The sequence below is a fragment of the Thamnophis sirtalis genome, unplaced genomic scaffold (assembly GCF_051295495.1).
Source record: "Thamnophis sirtalis isolate CommonGarterSnake01/CBP01778 unplaced genomic scaffold, rThaSir2_p1.2 scaffold_13, whole genome shotgun sequence".
Classification (NCBI taxonomy): domain Eukaryota; kingdom Metazoa; phylum Chordata; class Lepidosauria; order Squamata; family Natricidae; genus Thamnophis; species Thamnophis sirtalis.
Genome location: NW_028261393.1, coordinates 16,912,842 through 16,936,180, shown reverse-complemented (window position 1 = coordinate 16,936,180; position 23,339 = coordinate 16,912,842). Strand labels below are relative to the sequence as shown.

The 23,339-nt window shown below is 38.8% G+C and overlaps 1 protein-coding gene across 2 annotated transcripts in view; it reads left to right on the top strand.

Annotated features, from left to right (window-relative positions):
- Positions 1–13,234, top strand: part of FAM76A (family with sequence similarity 76 member A) — a 30,780-nt gene extending 17,546 nt beyond the window's left edge. For both annotated transcript variants that reach the window (XM_014074802.2, XM_087727830.1), the window contains exons 7-9: positions 5,286–5,421; positions 8,843–8,944; positions 9,531–13,234. In XM_014074802.2, coding sequence (XP_013930277.1) covers positions 5,286–5,421; positions 8,843–8,944; positions 9,531–9,617 — 325 coding nt within the window. In that variant the 3' untranslated portion in view covers positions 9,618–13,234. The remainder of the gene's footprint in view (positions 1–5,285; positions 5,422–8,842; positions 8,945–9,530) is intronic.
- Positions 13,235–23,339: the final 10,105 nt, after the last annotated feature.

The following is a 23,339-nucleotide window of genomic DNA, read 5'->3' as shown; positions in this document are numbered from 1 at the left end:
GGTGACTCCATCCAGCCACCTCATTCTCTGTCGTCCCCTTCTTCTCTTGCCTTCAATCTTTCCCAGCATTAGACTCTTCTCCAGTGAGTCCTTCCTTCTCATTAGGTGGCCAAAGTCTTTGAGTTTCCTCTTCAGGATCTGGCCTTCTAAAGAGCAGTCAGGGTTGATCTCCTCTAGGACTGATTGGTTTGATTGCCTTGCAGTCCAAAGGAACTCACAGGAGTTTTCTCCAGCACCATAATTCAAAGGCCTCCATTCTTTGGTGCTCAGCCTTCCTTATGTGACATTGAACAATCATTAAAAGCTTGCCATTGGTTACTTTCCTGCATACATTATAGGCTTAATTAATTAATGCTCATCCTAGATCTTATATTTGAGGCTGATTTTAACCATATTATTGTAATGTAGGTACAGATGAGTCAATATAAAATGCTTGCATCTACTTCTGTTCATCTTGTTTAAATCATTAAATGAATGTAAATTGAGGACTACGTGTATTTCTTTGATATCTGTAGACACTAAGGCATTAACAAGAGGGACCAGAAAATGGCTATTCTATGTTTCTTTGCTACCTAGCAGAGAAATCACCCTGATTGTTGCATGGCAATGATGGCCATTTTAAATTGCCTTGGGCTGTGTAAGTGGAGCTCTTTCTTCCTTCTTGGCTAGTTTCCCATAATGTTCCAGAGTAATAATTTTTAGCGGGTTTATGTGCGAGTCTGAAATAGTCAGCAAGCAAGGGCTATATACTGGTAGCTATAGTTTATCTTGCCCAACTATAATCCTGCTATGTTTATTGCTGAGTGTAAGAACATTTTCTACTTCAGATAAAGTTGACAGGCTCAGAATTGCTTTTCAGGTCACTGTACTAAAACAAAAATCTAAAACTATGTTGCACTTGTGTATTGTTCTATTGCTTATTGCCCGGTAGAGTTTTCAGCGTTCCGGTAAAAATATTTTTATTCATACATCAAAGCACATTCCACAAATATGTAATGTTCAAATCTCATAGAACGAGGGCATGTTTATTTTTAATCTAATAATGTGGTCAGTACTTGTGCAAACTTTGGATAAAAAGGAGATAAATACAGATAAACCTCGAGTTATGACCATTATGACCATAATTGTCAGAAAGTTGCAAAAGGGGATCACATGATTTTGGGACACGGCAACGGTCATAAGTATGAACCAGTTGTCAAGCATCTGAATTTTGATCTACAAAGATCGTAAGAGTGAAAAATGGTCAAAAGTCACTTTTTTCAGTGTTGTAACTTCGAACAGTTACTGTCTTTTAATTTGAATCATTCTCTGGAAATTTTTCTGATTCAAATTTTTCTGGCAACTCACATTTCTAATGAAAGTATTAAATTGAAAGGAGGCTGCTATAGATTTAGAGTTATACTTTTTGCCTCATAGGATTTCCGGAGTCTGCAATTAATTAATGCAGAAAAAATCAAAATAGAAAGCACCTGATCTATTTGATGGTGTGGCAAGGAATTATTACTATGACTACAGGCAGAGTTATCTAACTGTGGGAAGGAATTAGAAATTTTGGAAAATTAAGTATTTTTTCTTGGAAAGAAAAAAATGAGTTTTACTATTTTCCAGATAATTTCATTGCATTGTTTATTTTTTTTATTAGAATTTTAAACAACAAATATAAAAACTAACAGAAAGTAATATTTAAGGTAAAAAAGTCAAAAGTGCAGGAAAAAAACACATATAAAGAAGTGACAAAAAGAAATATGTAAAAAAATATTTTAAGTCTATTTGCTAAAATCATTGTCAACAATTTATAATCTTTATCCAGTAATGACATTGGTCTATAATTTCTTCTTAGATCTTACCCCTCCTTAGGAATTAATGCTGCATTCAGCCTCTTTTCTGGCATCTTTCCTCCCTGTAAAATAGAATTCATCATTTTTGGAGGGGTTGTAAAGGTTAATCCTCAAAGGATTTGCAATAGGAATCTGATAATCCATCTGGTCCTAGTACTTTTCCTGGATTAATCTTTTTATGACTTCAGAAACTCCCCTTGTTTTTATGGGTTCAGCTTCTTTGTAAGCTTTGCTAAACATTGGTTTTCTAAGTATTATCTATTTTCCAAAGAAATATGATGTCCCTTATACAAATTAGAATAATAGTGAGGAAATGTTTTTTTGTATAACTGCATTGTCCATTAATACAGTATCTCCTTCTTGAAGTTTCAAAATCATTTTCTTTTCTTTCTCTTTTCTTAGTTTATATGGTAGCCATTTCCCTGGTTTATCTGCAAATTCAAAATTATTTTGCTTTATTTTTATTTCCATTTTTCCTAGAGTTAACATTGACAATTGTTTCTTTAAAGTTTAATTTGATGTAAAATGCTTAATTTCTCTAGCAAATTCTTTCTTTTCTTTTTATCACATCCAAAATAGCCTTTGTTTTATCTTGGGTCTTCTTTGTAAGATTAGTGTTATTTTATGTGAAATAACATCTTTTGAAAGTTTTCTTGTTTCCCAAATGATTCTTAAATTAGTAACTATTTATAAAAACTTTCTATTTGCAATCTTTTACTATCAATTCTTTCTATAATAGCTTATATTTAATTTCCATGTGAAAGAAGTAGGTTTCCTTTTATCAGCCAAATTCACAGGGTTATGATCAGAAAAAGTCTTTGGGAACATCTCAGTTTTAGAAATCGTAGCCAAATTAATGTGTTTTATATCCCCAGACATTTATTTTACAGAATTTTCCATCTTATCAAGCCTTTCATCTTTTTTTAAGGGCTTGAATTCAAGTGATTGAGCCAATTTAGTTCCTAATTGATCGAGCATTGTCTGAAGTAACCTCAAATTGCTTTATCATCTTTCTTGACCAGCTGTTCCAAAGAAACTCTTCTACTCTAATCTTGCAGCCCAGATGTTAAGCACAAAGAATCAGGACCATAGGTTAAATTGCAGTTCAGAAGATTTATTGCTCAATCCTATACATAAGAATGCAGTCAACTAAAGTTCAATACTAAATTTGGTTCCAGATAAGGATCAACAAAATTTGAGAGGCTGGAGTTAGACTATTTATGGGAAGATAACGATTCTAGGCTAATGACTTGTTTAATTCCACCTCCAGTTTTGTCTGCTTTTTTCCTACACCCTTATTTAAAAATAAAAGTGCTAAAGAAGATAAACAAACTTCACACACTCTTTATGTTTTTTAAAGCTGTAATTGCAAACACACGTCATATTTGCATCTCCATGGTTACCATCAAGTACTCAGTCTACTCAAGTTATCTTCATAGTTTGTTTTGAAAATTCAGGCAATTATCAGGAGTCTTTTAGTGCAAAGCAAGCAGCATTCCCACAGAATGTCTGAGTCAATTGTTTAATTCGGATATGATTTTGGCAATGCATTTTCATAGAAAAATTAAATCTTTTCCAAATAACTTTCCCCTTCATCCAATTTAAAGTTACTTATATCATCTCTTGTTAAGCTTTCTGCCAAAAATCACCAAGATAAGTCCTTATCTGTTGTGAAAGGGAATCTCTCTCAGACTGTACAGTAATTATATCAAAATGTGATTAAGAAATGCAGAATGGCTGGTTGTTTGGTCCATTTTTGACTGTTCCCCAGCTGTGTACGTAGATGGAATCCCACACCTCACAACCACTCAACTCACAACCAAATGGCAAAAGCTTCCAGTTTTGCAGTTAACTTGTAGGAGCATCAGTCCAGAGTCCAATAGATTATTCTATCTTCCTTTCTTTGGAGAGAATTTGGTTCCTCCAGATGCTGATTTTTGCTGAAATACTGTCTCCGCTCCCTGTAGATGATGAAACCCCTCTTAATCCTCACCAGAAACCCTACTGCAACTTTTAGATGTATATAACTCAGTATGCCTGTTTATGAAGTCTTGTGAAGATTGTCAAGTTTCAGGATTATGTTATTAGACTGGTAAAGAGTAGCAGCAGCTTGCTGTGCGTTACTGAAACGTAACCTCATGCTACAGAAATGCAAAACACAGTTTTGCTTTGCAGAAGCAATGGTTAAGAATATAATTCTCTATTTAGAGCAGATGTTGAAATAAAAGGTTGTACCAGATACCATACATGGGCATGACCAGCACAACTCTTTTATGTTATTATTTTTTAATGCCTCCCTGAAGCAATTGAATAAGAGGTATGGAAATTATGCCCTATGAAATACGTCACTCAGAGTTTCAGATTAACAGTTGGAAGAGACCTTCTAGGTCAGTGGTCTCCAACCTTGGCAACTTTAAGACCTGTGGACTTCAACTCCCAGAATTCCTCAGCCAGCAAAGCTGGCTGAGGAACTCTGGGAGTTGAAGTCCACAGGTCTTAAAGTTGCCAAGGTTGGAGACCACTGTTCTAGGTCATCTAGTCCAACCCCCGCCCAAGCAGGAGAGCCTACATCATTTCTGACAGATGGCAGTCCAATCTTTCTTGAAAGCTTCCAGTGATGAAGCTCCCACAACTTCCAAAGGCAACTTCTGTTCCATTGGTGATTGCTCTCACTGTCAGAAAGCTCCTCCTTATTTCCAGATTGAATCTCTCCTTGGTCAGTTTCCATCCATTATTCCTTGTCTGGCCTTCAGGTGCTTTGGAAAATAGCTCAACCCCCTCCTCTCTTTGGCAGCCCCTTGACTGCTATTAAGCCTGGTTTCACCCAGTCTCTATGTGTATCTTTTGGTTTTTCTTGCCTAAGTGTAAGACTTTGCCTTTCTCTGCATTGAATTTCATTTTGTTAGATGGTTCCACCACAAAACCGCGGAGGACAAAATCGCGCTCGATGAAAGTGCGCATTTGACGTCATCACAGCGCGACGAAAACATCGTGCTGTGATCGAAAAATGTAAAAATAAAGCGAAAACCTTACCCTAACCCCCCCAAACCTAACCCTTAACCTAACCCTAAACGTAACCCTTAACCTAACTCTAAACCTAACGCTAACCCTTAATCTAACGCTAAACGTAACCCTAACGCTCTAAACCTAACCCTAAACCTAACCCTTACCTTTATGTGAATCGGCTTGCTTTAATTTTAATTTTATTTCAATTTTTAATTTTTTTTCGTCGCGCTGTGATGACGTCAAATGCGCGCTTTCGTCGAGCGCAATTTTGTCCTCCGCGGTTTTGACCGGTCACGTTGTTAGATAGGGCCCATTGTTCAAGGGTTCCTTTCCAAACGTATAACTTTATGAGTCCAACCCTCTCTTGTTCATGGATCCATTGCGATGGGTGTTGGGTTGTAGTAATGAGCAGAGTGAAGTCACTCCAATGGTCTCCTTCAGTTTTTCTCCAGACCTCGCCTTGGATTCCCCTGGCACCGATCACTTTGTCATCATAGCCCAACTGAAGGAAGAAGTAGCTACTTTGAAGAAAATGCTACACCAGAAGGATCAGATGATCCTGGAGAAAGAAAAGAAGGTAACACCTTAGAGCTCCCTGCTGGGATGCTTTGCTTCACCACAGGCTCTCCTGTATTGCTCACTGTCCTGCTCACTGAGTGTTACTTGAAGAGGAGGCGTCAGGATCTAGCACCTTGATGAGTCTCTAAGCCAGTGTTTCTCAGCCTTAGCAATTATAACCCAGCTATGCTACTGAGTGGGGAATTCTGGGAACTGAAGTCCAGAAATCTTAAAAGTTGCAAAGGTTGAGATACACTGCTCTAAGACGGGAAGGGCTATGGGGGTGGACCCATGCTGTTTAATACATACAGCCGCCTTTCCAACCAGCAGTCATGCATCAACTTATCCATCCCTCCCTCCCCCTCTCTCGTATTAAAAGAATAAACATTAAAAATCCAGCACCAAAGTTAAACTTTCACATGCAGTCCATCACTGAGTCCTCTTATCAATCTCACCCTCTTTCACATTTGGAAGACTAGGAGGGTGGGGGACTGCCGAAATTCAGAGGAGAGGAGTTCCATAGGTAGAGGCTGTCACCCAAAAAATCACACTTCCTAAATCCTGTAAGATAGCAACATTTAAGGGAATGGAATATACATTTTTATTCATAAACACTTTTTTTGAAAAACAGTGCGTTGTCAGGTTATACCATTTACAAATAAAAAAGACCAAAAGAAGAAGAGCGGTGTTAAACATTGATATACAAGCTAATAACAATAATAATACTATAGTAACAATAGAGTAACTATAACAAAAAAGCTTTTAGCTAAGTTTCTTCTTATATTAAAGTATTGTAATTATTTACCTTCTTATTTTCTTAATTTATCATCTTACTTTTCTCTGATTCCTACCTCTTGCTTCTATCCATTCATAGAATTTATTCCAAATCATATAATATTCTGTTATCTTCTTGATCTTTAATTTTAAACATTAGTCTAACCATTTCGGCACAATAAAAAAAAATTCAAACTACACCCTCCTCTGGTGGGCTATTCACATTTTTCCAATATTTAGCATATATGATCCTAGCTGCTGTTAGTATGTGTAAAACTAAATATGTGGTTCCTTTAACATAGCCCTCTGGTAGTATACCTAGGAGAATGTTTCTGGTTTCAAAATATTCTGTTTGACTATCATTTCCAGCCGGTTTTGTATTTTCTCCCAATATTCTCTTCCTTTACTAAACGTCCACTACATGTGGTAGTAGGTACATGGGGTCTGATTACATTTTCAGCACTTAGCAGATGCCACTTGTAAAACATTTTATAAAGATTTTCTTTGTAAGCTGAAGCCATAGTCAATTTGTAGTTTCTGTCCTTAACCCTAACCCAGCAATCTCTTGTGCCTGGTGGCCACCAGTGACTCACAAATGACAACAGTCACACCCTTATCCCTGCCCTAGAGTCATGCTTGGTGCCACGGTTGAAGCCCAGAAGAGCACGTTTCAGGGAGGGGAATCTTCCTTTGATGTTTTTGTTTCCTTCTCACTATCATTTTTATTACTATTTTATCTTTTAAACTGTTCTTCTATATTGTTGCCAAGAAAACAATGTGGGGCTTATCCATAAATTTACCAGGAGTCTAGCTTCATTTGAAGTTGGTTTTTATCTTTTCCCTGTTTCCTCTTAAATCATCACTTTTGAATGAGATGATTGAAAGGACTGATGAAATCATGACATTGGGGAAAAAAGAATAGGATTGAACAGGCAAGATAATTGTCCAACAAATAAGTAAACTTGTTTGAAGTTTAAAGCTGGAATTTATTGGTAGACAAATAAAACACTGGGTTGTGTTTTATTTTGCCAGTTCTATGGGGTAGAAATAAGAACAGGGACCAAAATGACAATCAAGAAAATAGAAGCTTTGAAATGTTGAGTTACAAAAGATGACCAAAACTATCTCATTTTGAACATGAATAAACTGTGCTAATCCTCCATATTATGGGAAAGATGGAGAAGTTGTAAATAATATCCAAAACAGAAATAGGAATATTTAGGACATATAATCATCACCATCATTTAAAGACCCCATAATCCCTTGCGGGGTGGAGTCTGGGCAACTGAATGGAGTTAGCAGAGCATTTAATGGCCAGGTGCCTTTCCTGTCGCCAATGCAGAGCTTTGTTCAACAGATATATTCCCATGGTGCCCAGAGAGAGAAATAGCTGCCTCTACCTAGGATCGAACTCACAGCCTCCTGATTGTGAGGCTAGAGCTCCACTTCTAGGCCATCGCACCATTCTATTTAGGACATATAATATACCCAAAAAATCCTGATTTAATCCATATCTATCCATCTCCATCCATCCATCCAGGTATCTATCCATCCATCTAGGTATCTTAACTCGCACTGCAATCATAGGACTAAGAATAAACCCTAAACACAATACATGGCATTAGGCCTCAAAAGCTCCACAGAAAAGCTGTATCTTCAGCTTTTTCTGGAAGACAATTTTGGAGATAAATGAATCTCCAGTGGGAGATGATTTCAGAGGTCCTGCCCCATCATGGAATAACATTTCTGCAAAAAATGGGGACAGCTAGCTACTTGTCCCAGGATGATTGAAGTTGACTTGAATTAGGATTGTATGGTCCTACAGGTAACCAGGCACCAATCCACAAAGGGGTTTATGGATTGAAATCAGCACTAATTAATTCAGAAGAGTCATGGGAGATTCAGCCCTCAAAAATGATACATATTCTGGCTAAAATATTTTAACTGCATGGTTTGTCCAAAAAAATAATGTCCTTCCTTTGGACAGCAACCCAAAATAACAAATAGTAATGATAGTCATCAATGTCCAGTAGAAGACAACATCATTTTTCTGAGGTGCTTTTCTTCCTCTTTCTCTTCTTTTTCTTTTTTTTAAATATATAGTGTTATTATTTCACTGGATATTTAATAGGATGAGGCTCCAGTGTACCTAGGCTAGGTACCTGTTTCAGTTTTCTAGAAAAATATATTTAGAGGTTAATAAAACACCTAGGGACACAGTGGCTAGGACACTGAGCTTGTCCATCAGAAAGGTCGGCAGTTTGGTGGTTTGAATCCCTAGTGCCGCGTTACTTGTCCCATTTTCTACCAACCTAACAATTAGAAAGTGTGCAAAAAAAATGAAAGTAGAAAAATAGGAACCACCTTTGGTGGGAAGGTAACAGCGTTCTGTGCACCTTCAACATTTAATCATGCCAGCCAGATGACCACAGAGATGCCTTGGGACAGCGCTGGCTCTTTGGCTTTGAAATGGAGATGAGCACCGCCCCCTAGAGTCGGGAACGACTAGCACATATCTGTGAGGGAAACCTTTACCTAAAATACCTTCTGTTATTCTTCAGCCTGGAACTGACTTATTGATTCCCCTGGGGAGGGATGGAATTATATTAGTTCACTTCACTGCAAATGCATCTCAGTAGCCCTATTTTCTTTGTTTTGGTTTGCAGATAACAGAACTGAAGGCTGACCTGCAATACCAGGAATCCCAAATGAGGGTGAAAATGAACCAGATGGAAAAAACTCACAAAGAAGTTACAGAACATTTGCAGGTAACCTTGATTTCATTTGGACTTTTTACAAGGATTCACGTGATTCAGTAGACTTGATTGCTACACCGGGCTGTGCCAAAATGTTTTTTCTTCAGTTTTGGCTTGATGTTCAGTGCATTGCATGAACCCAGCCATTGTGGTTTATAATGTCCCGTATTATGAAAGTGTTTCCAGTCCCAGCAACTCAGGTGTGGGTCACTAGGAATCAGGATCCAATTTGGATCAATCACAGAGGTTTAATCTTTTAAGTTTTTGGACTCCTGCTGGAGCCCATCCTCAGAGAATTTCTCTCTCACCAGAATGAGGTTCCCTGAGGATGGGCTCCAGTAGGAGTCCAAAAACTCAGAAGATTCAACCTCTGGTCCTGGTGACTGATCCAGATTAGATCCTGCAACATTATCCTAGGATATTATCCTGCCTTCATTCACCAGAAATCAGGTTTGATTCAAGAGACCATAGCAGTGTTAAAATAACAGATTAGCAGTAAGCAAATCCAGTCATTTTGACTTATTCCAGGGTAGTTAGCCATGGTTTAGCATGCTGAAATGCACATTTTATACACACCTCTCTTCCTTTCTCCCTGCAGGCCAAGAACCGAGAGCTCCTGAAACAGGCTGCAGCTTTATCCAAGGGCAAAAAATCAGAGAAATCAGGAACAATAACTTCCCCTTGAATTCATCAGATCTCTTGCCCTAAGATGTCTGGAGTTTAAAGCCCCGTGGTTCCAGAACCACACATGGATTGCTACTCCTGTGCACATGACAGAATCCTTTGAGATTGGCTATTTAATAGAGTGCCCCAGTGCTGGTCTATAAGATCTCTTCCTCCTGTCATAGTACAGTGATGAGAATGATTGGGAGGCTTGGTCCTCCTGTCCTCCAAGCTCAAGAACAAGCCCTTTTTAGCTCAGATGTTCCTCTCCAACCATTTTTACCATCACTGCCTTGGGATTGATGAAGCAAGAGGGCCTCCTTGCCAATTGGACCCTTTACTAGACAAGAGAACCAATTTTTAAAAAAAATGTAAAAGCATTTTTAAAATGAAAATTCTGCCTATTGGGGGATGTGTCTACCCCTCAATTTTTAAGGACAGCGTGAGACTTTTTCTCACAGGTTTGTAAATGGAGAACGGAGTTTCAATCAGCAATTCTCTCTCCAGCTTCTAAAAATTCAAGAGTTTCTTGGCAGAATAGTTGAATATACTCATGTGGAGGCCCAGCAGTTATGAATTGGTGTTTGCTCATGTTTTTATGCTCCTTTAGGTAGCACAGCTGTTTAGGCTGGTTCAACAGCTCCTTCCGTTTGGAGTGATATCAGGAATCAGAAGTAGGCTAAAATTACTTTCCAGGTACACGAGGTGAATTAGTAACAAGTGTACATCTATGCAGTTTTTTCTGAAGAAAAGCAAAACAATCATTTTGACTGCCTTGGCAGCAGAATTAAAGGAATTGGGGGAAATGCTGAAACTAGAGGACAAAGAGTTTCTGAAATCTTGATCTATTTTTAAAAAAAAGACACCCTCAAGTCAGGTTTATGTGGCTTGCAAGAAAATGAGACAGCTTTAAGTGCTGAGTGAGAACTCTTGATGCCTGTAAAGGTAGAGATGAAAAGAATCCAATGAGTTTTTTAGCTATGGTCCTTCGCTGAATTTTCTGGGAAATGGTAAGTGTTCAAAAGCATTGAGAAGCTGCTAGTTTGTTTTCAGTTTGCTCCAGGCTGATTGAATTGGGGAGGAGGGGGGGGAGGATGAAGAAAATCATTGCCAAAAAACAAAAATGCCTCACACAGCAATTTGAGATGAATTAATCACCTTTTTATATATAAATAAGGGAAGAAACCTGTGCTGCTGTTGATTTTCTGATGCCTATCTCTTTAAAAAAAGGAAGACAACCTTGAACGGGGAAGCATGCAGAAATTGACGCTGTACTTTAGGTTATTTATTTTTTCATCTTTGCTCTTTTTGGCAAGAACCCATTGCCTAAGAAAGAACATACTAAATAGAACCTAATTTTTATACTTAATATATATATTTTTAGAAAGAATTCATTCATAGAGATTTAAGTAGGGGGGGTTTTCAGCAATCTTTTCCCCATCCCACCCAATTAAGAGAATAATATTTCTGGAATAATTTAGGTGCCCCCCCCCCCTTTGTTGTGACAGTTCAATCATGCATTAAAGTGATGCTTTGCCGTGATGCTGTTCTTTCTGGAATGTATTAATTTGATTTGTACAAAAACATGCTAAAATATGCATCTGGGGGAAGGGAGAATCTTACAGCAACTTTTTGTTTTGGATATTTTGTGTATGGCTTTTGGAGTGGTCCAGACAAAATAAGCTTTATTTTCTTTCTCGCTGAACTTGGGCCTGGTTTAGGCATTGCTGTCCTCATGACACACAAAAAGCTTTGGTGCTAGGGTTGAATTCACTGTCTGTAGCAAATTAAACACTTTTTTCTTCATGATTAGGATTTATTGTTTGGTGCACCCTCTTAAATCTTCTTTGCCTATCTCTGTAACTGTTGTTATTGCTTTAAAAGTTTCTGGGGATTTTAATAGACTGAATTGTTTTCTACCTGCGCTATAGTTGAAAAGGCCTCTCAGTTTGGAAGATGACATTTCCTGATCAGCATTCTTCCCACCACACCCCCATGCCCAGAGTGATGTTTCATGAATTAAGCAGATAGCTGCACCTTTGATAAAGGACACAAAATGACAGTCCCTTAGGGAAATCCATACCCTCATTGCCTTACTCCTTCAGGAGGTCCCCAACAGATGAGTAACTGATCCCACCCTTCACCAACTCAGTGCTGAAGAAAAAGGTGTGATGTTTGATGTGGCAGATTGTGGGGGACATCAAAAAGAAATTATATATTCCTAGACTGATTATGAGCCACAGTGGTACAGTGGCTAGAGTGCACTACTGCAGGCTATTTCTGCTGACTGCCGGCTACCTGCAATTTGGCAGTTCAAATCTCATCACGCTCAAGGTTGACTCACCCTTCCATCCTTCCAAGATGGGTAAAATGAGGCCCAAATTGTTGGGGGCAATAGGCTGACTCTGTAAACTGCTTAGATGGGGCTAAGCACTGTGAAGTGGTATATAAGTCTCAGTGCTGTTGCTATTATAGTTTAATAGTAACAATTATTTTTTCCTGCACAAGTGAATAAACAGGCTACTTTGGTTGAGGTCAGAAAACCTAGGCAGAGGTGTAGCTTAATGGGAATTTGATGGCAGACCACCACACAACTTCCCAGGTGTGTGCAGACTAGACTGGGAAGTTAAAATACATCCCTGAAGCAGGAGCTCACTTCTGTGTTGTTGCCAAGAAGGCTACATTGTAGCACTCAGGTGTCTCAACTTAAGGACATCCTTACCTGTTTATACCTGTTCTTTCTTCATATCAAGTGCAATGGCATACATGGGGCATCCTAAATGCAGGAAAGGGCAGGTAAGGTTTATGACATTTGTTTTGGTGGTTTGGGTTTGCTTTTTGTTTCTTAAATGGGCCCATGAAATCTTTCTGTGAAAAGTTAGTGGAAATGATTGATGTGTTAGAATTAAGGAGCTCTATTCTCACAAACGAAGATAATTTTTTAAAAATAGAATGAAATGGAAAAATAGGATTTTAAAGCATAATTTTAAGGAGAAATGCCAACACTTTAGTTATTTCCAACAGTTCATAACATTTTACAGATGATGGCAATAGTTAATATAGCTAACAAATGACAACCTTTGAATATAATGTATCTTTCATTGTAAGGTTTTTTAAACTTGTTCTTTGGTTACTTTTTTTTAGCAAGAACAATTGATAATGTTTAAATACCTCTGAAAGATGTAGTTTAGCCTTCCAGTATTTTGTGAAAACAAAGGAAGAATCATTTCTTATATGCTTAAGAAAATGTGGATTAAAAAATCAAAATTAGAATTCATAATGAAATGTTGGATGCTTATTTGTTTTCACAATTCCTTCAGGTTGTTTTCATTTTGTTGTTACTAAAATTATAATTTCGTCACTAACACTGTCCAAAATATAAATACATAAATGGAATATTGTGCCATTTATGGATTACTTCCATGATCAATTCTCTTTTTCCTCACTTTTTAATGTTGAAGTAGATTTAAAAGGAATTCCATATTGCGAAGAATTTGCACAAGCTTCATTGGACTTCACATCAGTGTCTCAGAGGTTTTTTAAAGACTTTCAAGAAAATATAACATTTTTAACAAATGTTTTTATCACTGACAAAATTCTTTTGGCATTAAATAAAGTTGATGTACATCATTGTTCAAATATTAATGGTCTTAATTGATGAGATTTAAAGAGCTTGTAGAATGACTTAACTTGGATTATTTGTAGCCAATTTAAAACTTGTGACCAATCCTTTTGCAAAGTATATTCAACATAACAGCATAATCTTCAGCTCTATAAAATCCCCATTCCTTGTGCTGAGTAAATTTATCCTCATAGTTGAGAAGAGAATAATTGGAGAATAAGAAAATATCAGGCACTATTAATAGATTCTACTTTTCCAGACTTCTAAAATAATATTTGAGGATTTTGAGACAGTAGATAATTAATGCTTTTGTATTCAGGTGAAACAGTATCACTTTAATCAAATCCAGAGGGAGAATGTATTTATCCTTTAATTATTATTTTAATATGTAATCACTTTTCATTTTAATTCCATAGCAACAAAATAATATTCCAAATTGGGTACGTCTAAGCCTCTCTCATGCTTTTATTAATATTCTGTGGTCAACCTAATCTGTTTTTCACTGTATGTAACTGAAGAAAACTTGCCAAATATGATATAAAAGTAGGTAATAAATTGGGATGCTTGGAATAACATAGAATTTTAGAGGAAAAGACATTTTAAGCTGTTTTACCAAATAATGAAAGCAGAAAATATTGCCCTGACTTAAATCCTCTTTTAATCTTGTGCAGAAGAGCATCGTTAATGATTAAAGCTTCTTTAGCTGGTGCCAATTGTTTGAAAAACTATGCCTAATTAAACTCACATGAATTAACGTAAAATCCAGTAACTTTTTAAAGCCCATTTTATGCTTGCTTAATGTTAATTAAACAGAGTTGTTTGTTTATTCTGCTATTCTGTTCTAATCATAGTAGTATTCAACAAAGTAGTCAGGTTCAACCAAATTTATTTGGAACTTTTATTTATTTACAAAAGAAAATGTGTATATAATCAATTGGTGGTAATTGCTATTCTACTTAACATCTTCAGGGCCCAGGAATTGGATCAAAGAAGTGCTGCTTATTTAGTAGGGGCAGGGAAATCTTCCTGGTTGTCTTCCTTCATCTCCATAAGTTCTGAACCAATAAATTTACAGTTCCCATCATGCCTGACCTAAGGTATACCCCTCTTCACCTGTCACACAGCTGGCAGCTCCCTGGCTCTTTCTTCAAGTGACAGGATGGGTTGCAAGAGCTGGGTTTTTGTTATTGCTTGGCTTTGCAGTCTGTCCCCTGCTATAGCAGAATTAGGGCAGTGAGCTCATTGGGAAAGGATGGCATGCATGTTAATAGCTGTCTACTGGATACGCTTCCAACTGTACTGTCTGGTAGCTGACTTGTCCTGTTACAAAGAAATGGTAAATGTGAGAGTCATCCAGAAGATTAAAAAGCATAAGGGGGTAATTATTAAAGGAATACAGTGCCCCTTAATACTATAATGTGACGAAGCAGCATGATGGCTTAGAAGTGAAGCCCTGGCCTCACAATCGGGAGGCTGTGAGTTCAGTCCTAGGGCAGCAACAGATATTTCTGTGTGTGCAAAGAGAAAATATGCTGGGAACTCTGCATAGGCATCAGGAAGGGCATCTGGCCAGTAAATGCTCAGCTCCATTCAATGGTCTCAATTCCACCCAGATGCAAGGGATTATAGAGTCATTAAAAGAGAAAGAAATTCTAGAGTGTGACCATTCTGCCCAATTCTGAGGTCTTGACTTGGCTTTTCAAGCTCTGTGAAGCAGGTCATCCTGTGAGATCAAAGGAAAGAGCCAAGAAGAAGCAATGGACACCAGGGTACTGATTTCTGTTCCCCATCCCTCGGGTCTTTCTTAAAATGGTCTGACGTTCCTCAGAAGCTCTCGTGTTGGAACTGCATAAAATGCTTCTCCCACTAATGAGTCCAAACATTGTCCTTTCAAAGAGATGGGTATGGTGCTTAAGATTGCAATAAGCCAATGGTATACAGGTTAAAGAGAACAGAAATAACAAAATGTATTACCGTATTTTTCAGAGTATAAGATGCACCTTTCCTCAAAAAAGACTGAAAATCTGGGTGTGTCTTATACACAGAATACAGCCTTTTTTACCTCCCAAAACCCCGCCCCCTTCACCAAAATGGTCATGCATACCCTTATAGAGTCAGAGAGCTCCTGGGGGCTGAGGAGGGCAGAAATGAGCGAAAAATGGAACATTTTTTGCTCAATTTTGCCCAGCCCCCAGGAGCACTCTATAAGCTTCTTAAAAGCTATCCATGCCTTTTTTTTAAAAAAGGGGGCTCTTTTTTCACAAAATACGGGACGTTTTGGGGAAGTTTGCAGAGTATAAAAACTTTTTTTTAATTTGCCTCTTCAAAACCTTGGTGCATCTTATACTCCGGTGTACCTTATAGTCCTAAAAATACAGTAAATCCTAAAACAACATTTTCATTTGTGGATCCTAATTGATGTTAACCTTGTAGTCTAGCTTGAATGTAAAGAAATGGTTCCAAAGTAGCAAACTATTTAGAACACCAGTGTCAAACTCAAAGCCTGAGGTCCAGATCCAGCCCGTGCTTAGATCTGGCCCACAAGGCCACCCTGGAAATAGCGAAGGACTGGCCCACGGTGCTTCTGCCAGTGAAACCGGAGCTCAGGAGCCAGTTTCCACTGGCAGAGCACTCAGGCCACCACAGGAGCCCCTGACATACAATACAACAGCAGAGTTGGAAGGGACCTTGGAGGTCTTCTAGTCCAACCCCCTGTCTAGGCAGGAAACCCTATACCACTTCAGGCAAATGGCTATTCAACATCTTCTTAAAGACTTCCAGTGTTGGAGCATTCACAACTTCTGGAGGCAAGCTGTTCCACTGATTAATTGTTCTAACTGTCAGGAAATTTCTCCTCAGTTCTAAGTTGCTTCTCTCCTTGATTAGTTTCTACCTATTGCTTCTTGTTATGCCCTCAGGTGCTTTGGAGAATAGTTTGACTCCCTCTTCTCTGTGGAAACCCAAGATATTGGAACACTGCTATCATGTCTCCCCATGTCCTTCTTTTCACATGAGTGATGTTGAGCAGGCTATGCCCACCCTGACCCCCTAGGTCAGCACAACCCTGAAGCAGGTTCTTGCTTCAAGTGAGAGCTTGGAACCGAAATGATAAAAAAAACAGATGTTCTTGGACTACAGCAAGATTATATAGAATAACATCTATAGATGCACACTTCATTAAGCATTGCTCATATGCCACACGTATTCATTACCAGCACTCGTAGAAGTATTTTTTTCAAAGGAAAGCTCTCACATTTTTAAGATATGGCCTGTTCTAGTTTTTCTGTTTGCATGACCGAGCCAAGAATTCTCAGTGCAGAACATGATGAATTGATAAGGAAATCGATGAAGACAATTGCAAAAAGAAATTAAGTATATTTTCCCCCACCCTCGTTTATTTTAGATGAGTCCAGAGCCAGGCTTGGAAATTTCTCCTGTAGTATTTCCGTGTAGAGCAGAAAATAGCAACTATTCCGTAGCTGAGTCCATGCAATATGTTCAGCTACTTAAAGCTGAGTTATAGATCTAGCAGCTGTTTTGCAGAAGCTAAGCTTGGTTAGAATTATTTGTGGCTTAGTGTGTTGTGCAAATCCTGTCTATTTGGACGGTGGTGTGAATACAAAACTTGAATAGTTTGAGTAAGCAGATCAAAAGCATCTTGTGAATTCACCCCCTTTTTTTCCTAACTAAGGCAGCTGTATGAACTACCAATACATGGTATCATCGTATGACATAATTGAGTGTATTTCACCTACCTTTATTTGACACTCAAAAAACAGTTGGCAATTAATACTTTGGATATTCCCCTTCTAACATTTTTTAAAATGTTATTTGCTCATTTTATGTTCATTATTTATACTCTCCCTTTAAGGTTCAACAACCCAAGTTGCTGTGTTAATTTAAAAAAAAAAACTGCAAGAGAGTGTAGTAAAAGAAATGCCCATTCTCCAAAATTTAGCTCCTTGTACAGAATTTTCAGAAGCAAATTATGACGAATATTCAAAAATTAGATACTGGCATCTTTAAGATGTATGGACTTCAACTCCCAAACTTCCTAGCCAAAGGTTAGCTTGTGTATGTGTGTGTGCACGTGTGTGTGAGTTTGATAGCAGATCCTTAGAAAGGACCAGTCTCCTGCAGACACATATATCCATCGTACAGAGCAGGCTGACCCTGGAAGCAGAGGCCAGGACAAGATAGAAGGGCCTGTATCAGATGCCTGTTTACTTGAATGAGCAAGATGGATGTGGAAATCACATCATTCCTTTCCATTTTAGATGCAGGGCGTTTAACTTCTAAGAAGCTGATATTTACAACGGGCCAGTTCTGTGAGGTGATGTCTCTTTTTAAACTTGATTCACATATGCAGTGTGTGGTAGGTAGTGGAAGAACTGTGACAAAAGCTTACAACAACAGTAAGCTTTTGTGCAGCTGGGCAGCTAAAATTCAATCAACTACACTTTAAAAGAAAGGAATATGTATGATAATGTACTACCAACATAACGTCTGTGCAAACAAATTGGCGTGCTCATCGGTGTATATTCAACTCTTTAATTTTGGATTGGTTTCTGAAAATGGTTTGCTAAACAGTCTTCCCCAGTGTAGAGTCTTGTGAGCATGATGGGTGGGTATTACTAATTGCATGATGGGACTTGCAGTCCCCCTGGAGGATACTAACCTAGAGGAAGCTGTTGTGACTTGAACAGGCTGGCTGAAGATTATGGGAGCTGCCGAACATCCTTTATACTTCTGGTCAAGAAAGGCTGCCTTATAAAGTTACTGTTCCTCTTTCTTGATTCCTATATCAAGATGTGGTACCCATGGTTTACCAAATAAAGGAGCTGGTGTGAGAGATTATGGAAAATAGTGAGAAATAGCTTGACTCTGTTCAGAGTCAAAACCAAAAAGACTATGGCTAAGCATAATGCACGCTAATTAGAAGCCATTGTGTTGGCATCTGCTTCAGGTTCTGGAGAGCTTGTGGTTAAGAGTTTCCATTCTCAAATGGTCTCTGATAATTACCCTGATAAACCCTTGTTTGGCTCTTCCAAGGTGTTTGCAGTCTCTGTATGCTTCTATATGTTTATATGTGTGTGTGTACATACACATCCATCTCTTGAATATCCTATACATCCTATTAGTATAGTGATGTATCTTATGATTCATGATGAATGTATTTATGATGACTATGATCATGATTCATCACATATCTTTTATGTACACTGAGAGCTTATGCACCGAAGACAAATTCCTTGTGTGTCCGATTACACTTGGCCAATAAAGAATTCTACTCTACTCTACCCTACCCTACTCTACTCTACTCTACTCTGTATCAGGTGAAACCTGTCAAGTTGAACTTGGCACCTAATAACTTATGGGTACCTCCATGTAGTTTCTTGACAATTATATGGAAGTGATTTTCCATGGTTCCTTTTGATATATTTTTCAACTTCTAGCCTTGGAATTCTTTTGTTGACTTCCATTCAAGTTGAAATTGGCTCCAATCTTGCTTCACTTTTTCAAGATCAGACAGGGCTGGCTATCCCTTGCCTCCTGTGTGTTTGTGTACATCCATGTGTTTGCATCCAAATCAAAAGGATAAAAGATCCCACTAGAAAACTCACTAAAGCACTATGGTCAGGATAAATACTGTTGGCAGAAATGTCTGTCTGGGTTCAGTTCCAAGTGGGGGAAAAGACACTGAATTCATGGAAGTTGGTTGGAAAGAAGGTTTATTGATGATGGACAGGACCACGTGGTTTGAGGTCCTGGGAGAAGGGTAGAGAGTGCTGAGAGTGCCCTGGTTTTATGCCCTCTCTGGACTTTTGAATTTGAGCTTGTATTCTGATCAATTGTCAGACTCCCATGGGGCCATGCAGGGGCAACTCTATAGGGTGTCCTGAGTCCCAGGCTTGGTTGAGCCTTGCTAGGTGATGTAATCTCCCCAGGTGCCATGTGGTGAGATGGGTAGACGGTTAATCCTATCATATCCTGAAGGCCATGTCTTAATCCCATCACCCTGGAGCTGAAAGGAGGAGCAGGGAGCTGCAGGAAACTATTTTGTCTTTAAAAACATGTTTCTCCTTTTCTCATCCAGGGAAACAATATTCTGCCTTTTTAATATTTCCTAGGATATTTCACTCTTCTAGGAGAGGGGTGGCTGCTAACTTCCTACAATACCTAGTCCATAATCTGTCTGGTGCAAGAAGACCTCATTTCCTCCTTCCCCCCTCAACAATTCAACCTTCCTCAACAATATCTCCCTGAGACAGTTCACAACAACAGCAACTGGTTCAACAAGTTCTTTTTCCAGCTATGTTGGTAAATCCTTATTGAGCCACTGTTGAGCAATCGTGAACTGTGGTTAAAAATAGCTCTTAGATGTGTGTGTGTGAGAGAGGGAAGGGAGCATTTTCTTCTGTCCTTGCTATTACAGTAACAATTCCAGGTGCATTGGGACAAGCCAGCTTCAGCTAAACCATAAACCCCTTCTCCTGCCCCTTTCTTTGTGCCCAAACGCACACACCACTACCCCTTTGCAGTGTGATTTGCCCAGATTGGAGGAAAAACCACCTTTCTCCATAGACTTTGGGTCTTCCTCTGCCCCTCCTCTGCTTCCAACTGATCACTCATTGGCTCTGCTGCAAAGCAGGAAGGCAAGACACAGAGATACGTTGCTCTAATTGGCAGACTGGCTTGATTCATATAGAGAGAGAAAGGCTGTTGCTGGGCAAAGCAAAAAAAAAAAGGCATTGAAATACTAGTTACAGCTTCTGCTTTATGGACTGTGTTGCATGAAGCTCTTAACAATCAAAAAGCAGAACTTGTTATCAGGGCGAGGTGCCCCAGTTAAAAATCCTTTTCTCCTGCTGAAAGGAAGCGCAAGCTAAAATAGGGTGAACGGCATCAAAACTGCAACAATCCACATAACCATAAGATGGCACCAAAGAGATAGAGCAAATTCCCGTTCTTGGTGGCCATCTGATGGCCATCTGGGATTTAGCAGTCCAGACATACAGTAACCCTGTCAGAATAGCTGAGAAAGGCAAAAGCCAAGCTTAGTAGTGTTTTATTGCTGCTGCTTCTAACCGTGATTTTCTGGAATCAGAATGGCACAGTTACACCCACCCTTATTTTGGAAAGAGACAAAAGAGTTCTGCACTGGTTGCAGAGATGTGTGTAATTTACACACTTCTGGGAAATTTTTCTTGGATCTCTCAAGAAATAGCAGCCTGGCCAATACACACTCCCACTTAAGAGTTTCCATAACTCATGCACAATTCCAAATGGCCACAAGATATTACCCCAAAAAAAATTTGTTTTATTCGATGCCCTCTTGGTTGTGTCAACCTGTAGATGAAAGCCCTACATATTGGAATTTTGTCCCACTGAAATATGTGGCTTTGACTTTGCAGTATTCTAACAAGACAGTCAACTACAGTCCTCTATGTTCACTTTTTATTTCACAAAAACTGCCTGAGAAGAAGGAGGAGGAGAAGGAGGCATTCTCATCTTTTTAGTCTTAACTTACAGCCCTGTTTTTTGTGAATAACCCCCAACTCCCCCATCCAAGTATTAACTAGGATCAGCCCCTGTTTAGCCAAGGTCACACTAACCATTCCATCCCAACAGTTGGCTTCGGTGCCCCATTCTCCGCTGAATACCCCAGCCAAAATGCTCCAGCATCTTCTATTAATTACTAAAGGGTGGGATGAGAGAGGATCAATCTTGGAAATTAGGTAATTCCCACATTGCACGTCTTTTGATTTAAAACACATCCTCCTTGAGTACAGATGGTAAAAAAATTAAACATAACTTCTCTATTATGGCTTCTTTGTGCCTTTTTTGTTTTTTAAAAAAAGACGATTGATTTCTTAATCTCACTAGAAATGCCCGACTATACTTATCTGTACCTTCTTGGAATTAAATTTGTTTTAACAGCTCACAAATTACCTTTTTTATCGATCTGCAAATATCCAAACATCTCTTTTCTTCAGGAGAGTTTCAATCTGATGAGTCACGAGCTAATAAAAGCAGATGATTGCATTTTGTTTAATCTTGCCAATCCAGTTATATTTCAGGGGGGTGGGGAGAACCTTAATCCAAGGTTGCCATTGATAAATAATATATTTAAACTGACTGAAGTTTTTGAGTTAACAAAACCTCATTAGATTAGAAAGTTAAAAAGTGGGGAGGTAGAAGAGAAAACCCAGCAAATATTAAAGTGACGTTTAACTAGCAAAACATGTTTTTTAACCACTGTTAAGTCCAGAATAATGGGATGCAGTGGTTCAGTGGCTAAAATGCTGATCAGAAGGTGGGCAGTTTGACGGTTCAAATCCCTAGCGCCACGTAACAGAGTGAGCTCCCGTTACTTTTCCCAGCTTTTGCCAACCTAGCAGTTCGAAAGCATGTAAAAAATGCAAGTAGAAAAATAGGAACCACCTTTGGTGGGAAGGTAACAGTGCTCCATGCACTTTTGGCATTTAGTCATGCTGGCCACATAACCACGGAGATGTCTTCAGACAGCGCTGGCTCTTCGACTTTGAAACGGAGATGAGCACCTCCCCCTAGAGTCAGGAACGACTAGCACTTACGTGCGAGGGGAACCTTTATCTTTAAGTCCAGAATTGATGGATTAGCTTCATAATACAGTAGTGCAAAATGTGGGTTTCTCAATGAAATTCAGTTCCGAAACATTAGGAAGAAATCTTCAATACCACACCAGCATAGCATATAAGGTAGTCCTTGCCCTTCAACAGTTCATTTAGTGACCGTTCAAAGTTATGTCATTTAAAAAAGTGACATGACTATTTTTCACATTTACAACGGTTGCAGTATCCCCATGGTCATGGGATCAAAATTCAGATGCTTGGTTCATATTTATGATGGTTGCAGTATCCTGAGGTCATGTGATCACATTTTGTGATTTTCTGACAGTCAATGGGGAAGCCAGATTCACTTAAAAACCATATTACTAGCTTAACAACTGTGGTGATTCACTTAACAACTGTGGCAAAAATGGTCGAAAATGGGGCAAAACTCACATAACAAAAGGCTTAGCAACAGAAATGTTGGGCTCCATTGAGGTTGCAAAGCGAGGACTACCTGTAATCCCAATTGTTGAGATGCTAAATTGCTAATTCCAGTAAACTTCCAAATCAATAAAATACAGCTCCAAGATATACCAACTACTGCTAGGCCTCAGCCACTTACTTACAAAAGACTTGTAAAAGTCTCCTTATGAGGTTCATGGAGTATGGACTTGTCAGGGCCATCTCCTCTATATAATATGCTGCCTGAAAATGTTGTTGTTAGTTGCAAAGTTGTGTCCGACCCATCACGACCCCATGGACGACGTTCCTCCAGGCCTTCCTGTCCTCTACCATCCTCTGGAGTCCATTCAAGCTCATGCCTGCTGCTTCAGTGACTTCCTCCAGCCACCTCATTTCTCTGTCGTCCCCTTCTTTTGCCCTCAATTGTTCCCAGCATGAGGCTCTTCTCCAAGGATTCCTTCCTTCTCATTAGGTGGCCAAAGTATTTGAGTTTCCTCTTCAGGATCTGGCCTTCTAAAGAGCAGTCAAGGTTGATCTCCTCTAGGACTGACCGGTTTGATCACCTTGCAGTCCACGGGACTCCCAGGAGTCTTCTCCAGCACCAGAGTTCAAAGGCCTCCATTCTTTGGCACTATGCCTTTCCTATGGTCCAACAGCCATACATTGCAATTGGAAAAACCATAACCTTGACTTTACGCACTTTTGTTGCCAGTGTATTCCTGAAAATACAGTTGGGACAATCCTGCCTGAATATTACCAAAAAGTTAAGACTATCTTGACTGAGGGAGCTTTTGGCTCTTCATTGTTATTTGTGCATTGTTACATCTTTTACATTTTTTTTTGTACTGTGTTGTTTTATCTTATTACTCACCCAGATGTTTTTCAGACTAGATGGAAATAAAATAAATACAGGATCTTTTTTCCTCCTGTAAACCATTTAATAGATTGTCCCAATCTCCTGAGCCTTTTCTGTGACATTCAGCTGTGGTATTCCCTACATAAAAAGATTAACCAAACTTTTATCTTAAATTTTATTTCAGGCAGCCTATGTAGAATGTGTCCATTC